Genomic DNA, 12,618 nt, shown 5'->3' with positions numbered 1-12,618 from the left:
GGCCTGTTTTGTTCTGTTAGAGAGGGTCTCACCCTGTCGCCCAGGCTGGAATGCAGTGGCGCAACCTTGGCTCACTGCAAACCCCACCTCCTGGGCTCAAGTGATCCTTCCACCTCAGCTTCCCAAGTAGCTGGGACCACAGGTGCACACAACCACGCCCAGCTAATTTTTCTGTTTTTTGTAGAGACGGGGTTTCACCATGTTGGCCAGGCTAGTCTCAAACTCCTGGCTCAAGTGATCCGCCCACCTCAGTCTCTCTAAGTGTTGGGATGACAGGCGTGAGCCACCATCCCCGGCCTTCACTATTAAAAGTTCAATAAACTTGTGTAAACAAACATTCCATTTCAGGTGATACACTTATGTTAGATTTCCAGAAGTGGAATTTGTGGGGATGAGATCCTGAGATTCTTGTTTGCCTGTTTTTATGAGGCAAGGTTTCACTCTTGCCCAGGCTGGAGTTCAGTGGTGTGATCATGGCTCGCCACAGCCTCCAACTCCTGGGTTCAATTGATCCTCCTGCCTCAGCCTACCAAGTAGCTGGGACTATAGGCACACTACCACGCCTGGCTAATTTGTAATATATTTTGTAGAGAGAGGGTCTTGCTGTTACCCAGACTGGTCCCAAACTCCTAGCCCCAAGCAATTCTTCTGACTTGGCCTCCCAAAGTGCTGGGATTCCAGGCGTGAGCCACCCTGCCCAGCCGGAGATCCTGAGATTTAAGGCTTCACTGGGTTTTTGCAGGTCACGATGGCTGAGGCCTCAGAAGACAGTCCGAGGCCAAGTGCTCCCGACATGGAGGACTTCGGCCTCGTGAAGCCGCCTCACCCAGCAGCCCCTGTCGCTGTGAAGAGGAAGCGAGTTCTTTGGGAGAGCCAGGAGGAGTCCCAGGACCTCACGCCGACTGTACCCTGGCAGGAGATCTTGGGACAGCCTCCCACCCTAGGAACCACCCAGGTAAGGCACACAGTTGTGACACTATCTCTAAGGGGTCTGCTGCAAAGCCCAGGGAGCCCGAGATGCGTCCTGACCCCTAGGGAGGCTGCTTGTGAGAAAGTCGTGGCGGGCATTCCCATCTCACCACTTGCACATGGGCTGTGCTCACCATCCATCCCAGGAGGAGTGGCTTGTCTGGCTCCGGTTCCACAAGAAGAAGTGGCAGCTGCAGGCCCGGCAGCGCCTTGCCCGCAGGAAGAGGCAGCGTCTGGAGTCAGCAGAGGGTGTGCTGAGGCCTGGGGCCATCCGGGATGGTCCTGCCACAGGGCTGGGGAGCTTCTTGCGAAGAACTGCCCGCAGCATCCTGGACCTTCCGTGGCAGATTGTGCAGGTGTAGACCTTGATCCAAGGGGAGGGCAGTGGCTCTGCTGATGGCCCAGGGATGGGGTGTCCGTCTGGGCCCTGAGGTCTGGGATGGGAGGATTAGAGTGGGCCTGGAGTTTCCTGCCCATCGTAGGGAGGCCTAAGGCCCTGTGCTGGGAGCTGGAAGCTACCTGGGAGGTAGCCCTGTGTGTGGGTTCCAGTGTGTCCTGTGACGTGCTGTATGTCCGTGTGGCCTTTCAGATCAGCGAGACCAGCCAGGCCGGCCTGTTCAGGCTGTGGGCGCTCGTTGGCAGTGACTTGCACTGCATCAGGCTGAGCATCCCCCGTGTGTTCTACGTGAACCAGCGAGTTGCTAAAGCGGAGGAGGGCGCTTCGTATCGCAAGGTAGGGAGGCAGCTGGTGCTAGTCTCTGCAGTCATCTGCCTGGGCAGCCTCTGAGGTGGCTTTCCCGTGATCTAGCGTGGCCTTGAGCCTCCATCTCCTCAGTACCCTATGGGGATGTTGTAGGAATTCCTCAAAACAATGTGTGTGAACACTGAGCGCAGAGTCTAGGGCAGAGCGAGTGCTGGGGATGGAGCTGCTGGTGTCCTTGTCACGATGAGCTTGTCTGCCCGCGAGGTCCATGTCGCAGGGACAAACCGAGTGGCGTTTGTTAGAGGTTGTGAACTCTGTCTCCATCGGATGTTTGGTTGTTAACAGCTTTATTGGGATGTAAAGTTACACGCCATCCAACTCACCCATTCAAAGTGCACAATTCATTGGCTTTTAGTGGCATGACTATTGCCAGTCAATGTTGACATTTTCTTTTTTTTTTTTTCCAATTTTACTTTGATTTCTGGGATCCATGTGCAGAACGTGCAGGTTTGTTACATAAGTAAGCATGTACCATGGTTGTTTGCTGCACCCATCACCCCGTCACTTGGGCATTAGGCCCTACATGCATTAGCAGTTTGTCCTGATACTCTCCCTCCCCTCGCCCCCCCATTCAGATATTTTCATCACTCCAAAAAGAAACATTGCATCCCTTACCTGTCACCATCCTCCCCCAGCCGTCAGTAGCCACTGATCCACTTCCTGTCTCTGGGTTTGCCTGTTTGGGCATTTGATATCAATGGAACCCTACAGTAGGTGGGTCTTTGTGCTGGGCTCCTCCCACCTGCAGAAAGTCTGAGGGTTTTCATGTGGCCATGAGTGCGCCAAGGTTCTTAGGTGGCGTCTCGGCCCAAACCCCCCGTTGTTAATCTGTCAGCTCAGCACATTTCTTGACTGGATGCTGTGAATCACGTAAGAAGTGACATGTAGCTGGGGCGATGAGGTGTGCACATTTGTACCTACACAAGGAGGTTTTCTGGAGAAGGTGAAACTCGATTCCAGCCAGGTGATTCAGTAGAATGTGCATCTAGAAAGTAGATAGATGCAGAGCCAGGTGTGGTGGTTCACACCCGTAATCTCAGCACTTTGGGAGACCAAAGTGGGTGGATAAAAAAGGAAAGCAGACGCAGAGGCATCGAGACCACAGAGAACAGATGGGAGTGTGGGATTTCCACACCTTCCTTCAGATGCGTGGTGCTGTGGCGCTGCGGCTGCCTTCAGATGCGTGGTGCTGTGGAGCTGTGGCTGTGTAGAAGTGCCCTTACTTTTGGGTTGCTTTTCTTTATGACTGTCAGCTCGTCTCTGGAGGGAGGCTCTGGCACTGTGTGAGTATCCTGTCCTCGACATTTGACTGGATGGTGTCAGCATCCATGTCTCATGGGGTCCATGGGGCTCCAGGATAATATCTTCTGATTCTGTCCCCCGTGTATATTAGCTGTTTCCTTTATAATGAAGAGCTTTGTGTAGATCAGGTGGAAGTGAACTCTAGTTTATTCCTTAAAAAGCAAGATACGAGGCCGGGCGCGGTGGCTCAAGCCTGTAATCCCAGCACTTTGGGAGGCCGAGACGGGCGGATCACGAGGTCAGGAGATCGAGACCATCCTGGCTAACACGGTGAAACCCCATCTCTACTAAAAAAAAAAATACAAAAAACTAGCCGGGCGAGGTGGCGGGCGCCTGTAGTCCCAGCTACTCAGGAGGCTGAGGCAGGAGAATGGCGTGAACCCGGGAGGCGGAGCTTGCAGTGAGCTGAGATCCGGCCACTGCACTCCAGCCTGGACGACAGAGCGAGACTCCGTCTCAAAAAAAAGGCAAGATACAAGAGGTGTGATACACTAAGGGTTTTTTTTTTTAAGCAAGAGAAATGCTTTTTCCCTTTAAATTCTTTTTAATTTTCAAGGTAGGGCATGGCAAATGGGTTTATTCCTTTTACTTTCCCTCTCTTTTTAAAATGTTACTATGGATTTGTGGATTTTTGTTTGACTTTTGTTGTTTTGGTTTTTGAGACGGTCTCACTCCATCACCCAGGCTGGAGTGCAGTGGTATGATCTTGCCTCCCTGCAGCCTTGTACTCTTGGGCCCAAGCGATCCTCCTGCCTCTGTGTTTAATGTTTTAAGATCAGTTGTAGCCAAATCCCGCCCAACACACACGCGTTAGGTATGTTAAGGTGCACGGCAGGCCGTCACCTTATGTCATTGATAGGTCCTTAGAAACTGCAATTTTAAGTGAAATGACTTTAAGTAAAATGATGTATAATGAAACAGATTTTTTTTCTTCCCGGAAACATTGTAATGAAACTGTGTTGGCCAGGCACAGCGGTGCATGCCTGTAATCCCAGCAATTTGGGAAGCTGAGGCTGGTGGATTGCTTGAGCTCAGGCATTCGAGACCAGCCTGGGCAACATGGCAAAACCCCTTCTCTACAGAGTTTTTTAAAAAATTTATTTATTTTTATGTATTTGTTTGTTTGTTTGTTTTGAGATGGAGTTTCTCTCTTGTTTCCCAGGCTGGAATGCAATGGTGCGATCTCAGCTCACCACAACCTCCGCCTCCCAGGTTCAAGAAATTCTCTTGCCTCAGCCTCCCGAGTAGCTGGGATTACAGGCATACACCACCACACTCGGTTAATTTTGTATTTTTTAGTAGAGACGGGGTTTCTCTGTGTTAGTTAGGCTGGTCTCGAACTCCATCCCTCCGGTGCTCCGCCCCACTGTGCTGGGATTACAGGCTTGAGCCACCGCGCCCGGCCCAGAATTTTTTTTTTTAAAGGAAGAAACTGCGTTGAGCAAAATGATGTTATTTGAGGACCTGCTATACGTCACTTCACTTAACATCGCAGTTTCCAAGTATCCATTGGTGTTGTTAAGTGAGGACTTACTGTAATTTACATATAGTTAAGTGCAGATTTTTAAATATGCAGTTGTTTGGGGTTTTGGACACATGACTATGTCTGTGTCGCCCACACCCCCAGGCAGGTGCAGAACATTTCCGTCACCGCGGAGGGTGCTTTTGTCCCCCGTGCAACCTCCTGCTGGCCCGATTTCTGTATTTCTGTAATTCTGTGTGACTTTCTAGAGCTTCATATTAATGGAGCCAGACAGTAGACTCTTTGGTGGTCAGTATCTTTTTGAGACTCAACTTATCCCAAATTGGGCTGGCCGGATCCCTTCAAGCTAGCACTTGAGTCCTTTTGACATGCCCTGTTGGTCTTTGAACACTTCCTTGCTTTCTGGCCACTAAGAGAGGCCAGATTCACCTTGAACTTCTAGACATGGAATTAGCTGTTCCTCTAAAGAGCCTGAGCCTCGTTGAGAGGTTATGTTGAGAAACCAAGTCCTCTCCAGGACTCCCCCAGCTCCCACAACAGGGAGCTAGGGTACCTCTCTCCAGCTCTCCTCTCCAGGATTCCCCCAGCCCGCCATGCGGGAAGCTAGGGTGCCCCCTCTCCAGCTCTCCCGGACTCCCCAGTTCCCCATGCACATACTCTGGCTTCCCCAGGGGCTCTCTTTCCTTTCCTCTGACTAGGAAAATGTGATTTATCTCAGTTTTTGCCATCTACACCCTCAGGTTAAACCCATGAGAGAATGGAGGAAGATGAACTGGGAGCCTCCCCAGACCATGTTGACTGCTGCTATATTCTGAGAGCTCTTGTCTATTATCAGAGGCTGCAGGGTGCTTTTCAAAATTGCATCCAGAGGCCAGGCACGGTGGCTCACACCTGCAGTTCAGCGATTCAGGAGGCTGAAGTGGGAGGATTGCTTGAGCCCAGGAGTTTGAGACCAGCCTGGGCCTCATAGTGAAGCCTCCTTTCTACAGAAAAATGAAAAAGCCACCCGTGGTGGTGTGTTCCTTGTCCCAGATACTCAGGGGGCTGAGACTGGAGGACCGCTTGAGCCCAGGAGTCGGAGGCTGCAGTGAGCTGTGATCACACTGCTACACTCCAGCCTGGGCAATACAGCGAGACCCTGTCCGTGAAAAATAAATAAATAACATAAAAATTACGTCCAGAGTTTTTAGTTGTAATCATTGACAAAGGTGGACTATGGCATGGTGGGTGTACCCCATCGTTAGGGGCACTGGAAGTCCTAGGACTCGGAACAGCCTGTGCATGTATGTGCACCACAGACATTACCACCTACGCCATGTGACGAGATCATCATTGTATTCTCACCAGGTAAATCGGGTCCTTCCTCGCTCCAATGTGGTCTACAATCTCTATGAGTATTCAGTGCCGGAGGACATGTACCAGGAACACATCAACGAGATCAACGCTGAGCTGTCAGCACCAGACATCGAGGGTGTATATGAGACTCAGGTGACTCCCCAGCCACCCTCGGCTGAACTGGGGGAGGCTCCAGCAGGGTGGAATAGAGGAAAGAAACCCGCCCAGGGTGTGGGCTGGGAAACAGCAGTGATTGTGGACTCGTGCCCACAGGTGAGGTGAATGTCAGCAGGGTGTCTGCCAAAGGTGACCTGTGGGCAGTGGGCTGGGCAGCTGCAGGGGCACAGCCACATCCCAGGCAGGAGTCACGTGGGCAGCCAGAGCCCCCCCATCCAGCCCTTGCCAGCCTGTCTGCCCGCCTCTTCCAGGTTCCGTTACTGTTCCGGGCCCTGGTGCACCTGGGCTGTGTGTGTGTGGTCAGTAAACAGCTGGTGAGGCACCTTTCGGGCTGGGAAGCAGAGACCTTTGCTCTTGAGCACCTGGAGATGCGCTCTCTGGCCCAGTTCAGCTACCTGGAACCAGGTATGGCCTGCACCAGCCGCCACCATGTGCCTGCCTCCCAGACATCTGGGGTGACGGTCTTGTTTCCTTCTGCAGGGAGTATCCGCCATATCTACCTGTACCACCATGCACAGGGCCACAAAGCGCTCTTCGGGATCTTCATCCCCTCACAGCGCAGGGCGTCCGTCTTTGTGCTGGACACTGTGAGTCCTGGGCCCTCCATGGCAGCACATTGGTTGGAGCAGGGTCTGGGGAAGGAGGACATCTCCCAGGGTGCCCGGGCCCTCCAGGTCTTGTCCTCAAGGGCCTTTGCCCATGAGTGCCTGTCGTGATTGAATTGGCAGTGCCATGGCAGTGGTGGAGTCTGCCCCAGGGCTGCCCCCACTTCCTCCCACACAGGGTGAGGCTGACACGGTCTGCGTTTGTCTAGGTGCGCAGCAACCAGATGCCCAACCTTGGCGCCCTGTACTCAGCAGAGCACGGCCTCCTCCTGGAGAAGGTGGGCCCTGAGCTCCTGCCGCCCCCCAAACACACCTTCGAAGTTCGGGCAGAAACTGACCTGAAGACCATCTGCAGAGCCATCCAGCGATTCCTGCTTGCCTACAAGGTGAGGGTGGTTGGGATCCTGCTGTGTGAGTCGCCTCTCCTTTGAGGCTGGGCCCACCTGGGTCTTTTCTTCCATTGTGCCTTGACCCAGGAGGAGCGCCGGGGGCCCACGCTCATCGCCGTTCAGTCCAGCTGGGAGCTGAAGAGGCTGGCCAGTGAGATTCCTGTCTTGGAGGAATTCCCGCTGGTGCCTATCTGTGTGGCCGACAAGATCAACTATGGGGTCCTGGACTGGCAGCGCCATGGAGCCCGTCGCATGATCCGGCACTACCTCAACCTGGACACCTGCCTGTCGCAGGCCTTTGAGATGAGCAGGTGAGCGTAGCACTGTCACCGTGGGCCAGCGGTCCCCAGGCAGAGCCGGCCTCGGTGGTCTCTGTGACCCGGCAATGTACCCTGGCACTGAGCTGTGCCCCGGTGCCAACCTGTGCCTCAGTGCTGACCTCTGCCCCTGTGCAGGTACTTTCACATTCCCATCGGGAACCTGCCAGAGGACATCTCCACGTTCGGCTCCGACCTCTTCTTTGCCCGCCATCTCCATCGCCACAACCACCTGCTCTGGCTGTCCCCTACAGCCCGCCCTGACCTGGGTGGAAAGGAGGCTGATGACAACTGTCTTGTCATGGAGTTTGATGACCAAGCCACTGTTGAGATCAACAGTTCAGGCTGTTACTCCACAGGTAAGTGGGCAGGAGGACGAGGTCCATGAGACCTGACTGGTGTTTCTGCCATTCTGTGACATCTTCTCAAGGCAAGAGTGCCCGAGGATGGGCTCAGAGCTCGACCTCGCAGGTCAGAGCTGAAGCTGCAGGAGACAGTCCTGGGGTCAAGGTCCAGGTGGGGCCTCCTGTGCCCTCGGGAATCTGAATAGCCTGGCAGGTGTGAGGATGGGTGTGGGCAGGTCTGATGCTGGTTCTGGAGGTGGTGGTGGCTGGAGTCAGGCCCAGGGGGCTGGTGGTGCAGGAGCTGGCAGGATGCTGGCTGAGCATGGCGTCTTCCTGTACAGTGTGTGTGGAGCTGGACCTTCAGAACCTGGCCGTCAACACCATCCTCCAGTCTCACCACGTCAACGACATGGAGGGGGCTGACAGCATGGGGATCAGCTTCGACGTGATCCAGCAGGCCTCCCTGGAGGACATGATCACGGGTGGTCAGGCTGCCAGTGCCCCAGCCAGCTACGATGAGACAGCCCTGTGCTCTAACACCTTCAGGTGCCACCCTCTCCGGGAAGGAGTGTTACTAATAGACGGGTCTTATCCTTTGCCCTTAATTTGGAAAGCTAAGGTCTAAGACAGTGTCCCTTGGGCTTCCCTTAGTCTTAATGGCAGAGCCAGAGACCACTGCGGCGAGTTTCCCATCTTCAGTCTGTTGTCTTTACCACCATGTGGGTCCAGCCTGGTCCCTGGCGACTGTTCCATGTGCTGCCTCTGACCTCCCTGTGGCCAGAGGTACTTCACACAAAGAGCCTTTCTAACCGGGGCCACTTTTCGACGTGACCAAAGGTACATCATAGGGATCTCCAGCCGGCTCTACTGACTATGATGTGCGAGGCATCGGCACTTAGGTGTCAGGAGCCATCAGTCTGCCACGGAGGTCATGGTTGAGGGTCTAGAGCCGTCAATCTGCCGCAGAGGGTGTGGTTGAGGGTCAGGAGCTGTCGGTCTGCTGTGGAGAGCGTGGTTGGTTGACAGCAGCGACTTGCAGTACCCACCAGTGGTGGTTCATACTGGGGAACGCTTGCTGTGTACCAGGAGGTGGGCCAAGCACTTCACATTCTGCCTCTGTCCCCACAGCAGCCCAGGGACAGGGAGCGGTTACTGTCCATTTTTCAGATGAGGAAACTGAGGTCAGAGGGGCTGGCTTTGTGGTCATACCACAAACAAATGGAAGGGTTGGCACTCAGAAACAAGTCTTTCTAATTCTAGAGCCTCTGCTCAGCCGTAGTTTTAATGACCACACAGAAGGGGAGAGGGAGCATGTCAGAGCTGGGAAGTGAGGCCGGGAGAGGACTGGTGGAAAGAGGCAGGGAGGCAGTTGGGAGCCCAGAGCAGGGTCTTGGCAGAGAGACGGTAGGCCAGGCCTGAGAGGTAGATGGAGTCCAACGGCAGATCCCCAAACTGCCGCTCTGGGGAACGTGGGGTTTGCTGAATTGTTGAAGAGTTGGTGATGAAAAGGAGTTTTAGGAATGGGACTTGGACCTCTGTAGGTTCTCCTGTAACATTCTGTTCTTGACCCCATTGAAGTTCCCACTTCTTCAGTAGGGTGACGTGCAGTTTTGGAACCTTTAGCTGAATTGGGGTTCCAGTACCAGAGCAGCTAGCATCTCTGCCCTACGGGAAGTGAAGGGGGCCGGACGGGGCGTGTACAGTACACTGCCCAATGCCTAGCTGTCTGGCCTGTGACCAGGGCCCCCCACCACAGGAAACTTGTTTACACTGGCACACGCCCTTGTGGCTTTTGTGTGACCCGTGTCTAGGTCCCACCTGCCTGACCATTGCTTCGGTGTAGGGGCCCAGCCTTGTGTTCCCCCTAGCGTGGTAGGGAAGACCCAGCCCAGGGTAGCCCCTGCCTCTTCAGAGGGAAGGCACAAAATCAGTCACCACCGCAATAGGGAATAAGTGCAAAGATGTGTTCCTTACATCTCCTGGGCAGGGAGGGTGCACCACCGTGATCATCTCATGAGTAGGGAAGCCATCCTCCCTCCCAGGGCCATGCAAGGCAGGCACAGGGAGAGTGCCCAGGGCAGCTGGCCGTGTGAGAAAATGGGGTGTAGGCATGTGTTAGTTCACGGGCAAGTGCCTGAATGGTCCATTTAAAGGAAGTGGCAGGAAGGCAGGGCCCAGCCTGCTAGGTGGGAAAGAGTCCTCTAAGTTCTTGTCTCTGACTGACTGGGGCCATGTGGGTGTGGTGGTGTTTTGTTCTGTTTTGTTCTTGTTTTTTGAGTCAGAGTCTTGCTCCGTCACCCAGGCTGGAGTGCAGTGGCGCCATCTTGGGTCACTGCAACCTCCACCTCCTGGGTTCAAGCAATTCTCCTGCCTCAGCCTCCTAAGTAGCTGGGATTACAGGCGTGTACCAGCCCAGCTAATTTTTGTATTTTTAATAGAGACGGGGTTTCACCATGTTGGCCAAGCTAGTCTCGAGCTCTTGACCTCAGATGATCCACCCACCTCGACCTCGCAAAGTGTTGGGATTACAGGCGTGAGCCACTGCATCTGGCCTAGTGTGTTCTGATGTGTAGGCAGTGGCTTTGCTGTGTCCTTCCTGTCAGGGGCCCCAGCCCGTCGCACACTTGCTGCCCCATACTGTACTGCCCTCCCATCCTGCTTCAGAACACACAGAGTTTGGGTTGTGTTGAGGGATGTGGCAAAGCCGGAGCTAGTTTCAGGAATGAACTGGAAAGAAACAGATGAGGCATGAAGGTAAAGGGATGAAATTTGGACAGTGACTTAAGGTGGGGACAGTGAGAAAGGGGAGGTGACAGTGACGGATTTGGACCCAGCCATGTAGGGAAAACCTGTGCCCGTTTCAGCTGGAGCGTCCCGCGTGGCGGCAGCATGGGAGGCTGAGGGTACAAGAGTGTCCTGCACTTCTCTTTCAGGATCCTGAAGAGCATGGTCGTGGGCTGGGTGAAGGAGATCACCCAGTACCACAACATCTATGCGGACAACCAGGTGATGCACTTCTACCGCTGGCTCCGGTCACCGTCCTCTCTGCTTCATGACCCCGCCCTGCACCGCACGCTCCACAACATGATGAAGAAGCTCTTCCTGCAGTGAGTGCTCCTCCCTGGGCCATCCTCCGCGTCCTTAGCTGGGCTGCTCCCTTACTCTCCAGAACCAGAGACGTGGCCAGCCAGTGCCGCTGGGATAAGTAGTCTATTTCTGGGTTTGTGGAGCATAACGATCTTCAAAGGATCCCAGAGAAACACGCAATTGCCGCTGCAGCATCACCTGCACATCCTGCAGAGAACGCTAGGTGGCACCCCCACTCCTGCCCCTTTCCTGCACAAGTTCTGCTGCACAGTGTATTGCTGTGTGCCTTGCTCGTTTTAGTGAAAATATGCCTTGGAGATCTGTGTGAGGACATGCCATATGAAAGAACATTTAGCCTCTTTCCAGCCTTGTGCCGTCGTTACAAATAGCAAATCAGTGAGAGGCTTCATGCATGAGCTCACACAGATAGATCCTGGGGTAACTTCTGGGGCGTAGCCCTGTTGCAGGCCTCACAGGTGTTATAACTCAGGGGATGGATGCTGATTTGATGGACTTCACGAGAGCGGCCCCACAGAGGCCCCTTGTGGACACTTCTTCCCTGGCCGTGCCTCACCAACGTGGCCAGGGATTATTACCCAGCTGCTAGGATAAAAGTGCTTCTCGGTGCAATCTTAACTTAGGATTTTTATAATGAATTAAGTCGAATTTTCTCTTCTAGTCCTTTGTCTAGTTTTCTGTAGCTTTGTTGGTTTTTCTCTTATTGAACATCGAATGAGTTGTCTCCATACAAAAAGTTGCCGTTTTTCTGTGATAAGAACTTGCTAATTTTTTCCTGTTTTTGCTTATCTTTTGCCTTTGTTTGTGGTGGATTTTGCCATGCAGAAATCTTCGTTCTTCATTGGCTTCTGGGTTCTAGTGTATCGGAGGCTTTTCTGCTTCAGGACCCTCAGCTCTTTTCCCTTATGGATTTTCCGGGTGCCCTCTGGCTCTCCACGGCTGTGGCGTCTCCACCATGGACTCTAAACTTGCTCCACAGGCTCATCGCTGAGTTCAAGCGCCTGGGGTCGTCAGTCGTCTACGCCAACTTCAACCGCATCATCCTCTGTACAAAGAAGCGCCGTGTGGAAGATGCCATCGCTTATGTGGAGTACATCACCAGCAGGTGCGGCTGGCTGGTCCTGGTGACGCAGCACTGTGGCTTTGAGAGGGGTGCTAAAATGACCCCCTGAGGTGCCAGCTGTCCTCCTGGGTGGACTGGGAGGTCCTTAGAAGCACAGGACTCACCATGGTAAACCCAGAGCAGCATGAAAAGGGGGTTACTGCCACCCGCGTGCTGTAGCAGATCAGAGGCCACGCAGGTGTGCAGCTTGCATTGAGTGTTTTTTGTTTGTTTTTTTCCCCATGGGAGACACAGATTCAAGGTGCCCTGAATATGTGCACCCCATAAGTGTTGACGGGCAAACCTTTCATAGACGTCCGTGTTGGCGAGTGGGAGTGGTGTGGTTCCCAGGTGCTCAGGTGTGCACAGCTCTCAGCTCTCAGAGCCTGGTGTTGTGGTTTTGACTTCCTGCCTTCCAGGCCATGTTCCTGAGGTTCCCTCGTGGGCCTTGCTGTGCTTCTGAAACACTCAGCACTATTTAAATCTAAATAGAAGACAAAGCAACAGAAAATCTCCACCAGCTCCTTTTGTTCAATTGATAGTAGGAAGCTCCCTCCCAGGTGCACTCACCCTGGGGATGAATGCAGCCATTTCTGAGTGCAGAGAGGAGTTGCTCGTGGAGGCATAGAGTGTCTGCATGGGTCTGGTCTTTGCATGGTTACAGGGGCAGCATCTGGGGGTGCTGCAGAAAAGACTGACACTAAATTGATAATAGGTCACTGAGAAG

At 53.7% G+C, this 12,618-nt stretch overlaps 1 protein-coding gene across 1 annotated transcript in view; it reads left to right on the top strand.

Moving 5' to 3' along the window:
- The window catches only part of POLE (DNA polymerase epsilon, catalytic subunit), a 64,002-nt gene that overhangs the window by 37,949 nt on the left and 13,435 nt on the right, over nt 1–12,618 (top strand). Inside the window, 12 exon segments of the mRNA XM_031650942.1 lie at nt 743–955; nt 1,116–1,325; nt 1,559–1,702; nt 5,865–6,005; nt 6,281–6,434; nt 6,510–6,616; nt 6,844–7,020; nt 7,111–7,334; nt 7,479–7,699; nt 8,026–8,230; nt 10,618–10,791; nt 11,769–11,894. Of these exon segments, the coding sequence (XP_031506802.1) occupies nt 743–955; nt 1,116–1,325; nt 1,559–1,702; nt 5,865–6,005; nt 6,281–6,434; nt 6,510–6,616; nt 6,844–7,020; nt 7,111–7,334; nt 7,479–7,699; nt 8,026–8,230; nt 10,618–10,791; nt 11,769–11,894 (2,096 nt within the window).

This window comes from Papio anubis, chromosome 9 (genome assembly GCF_008728515.1).
Source record: "Papio anubis isolate 15944 chromosome 9, Panubis1.0, whole genome shotgun sequence".
Classification (NCBI taxonomy): Eukaryota; Metazoa; Chordata; class Mammalia; order Primates; family Cercopithecidae; genus Papio; species Papio anubis.
The sequence above is the reverse complement of the archived record's forward strand: the minus strand, read 5'-3'. Positions and strand labels throughout refer to the sequence as shown.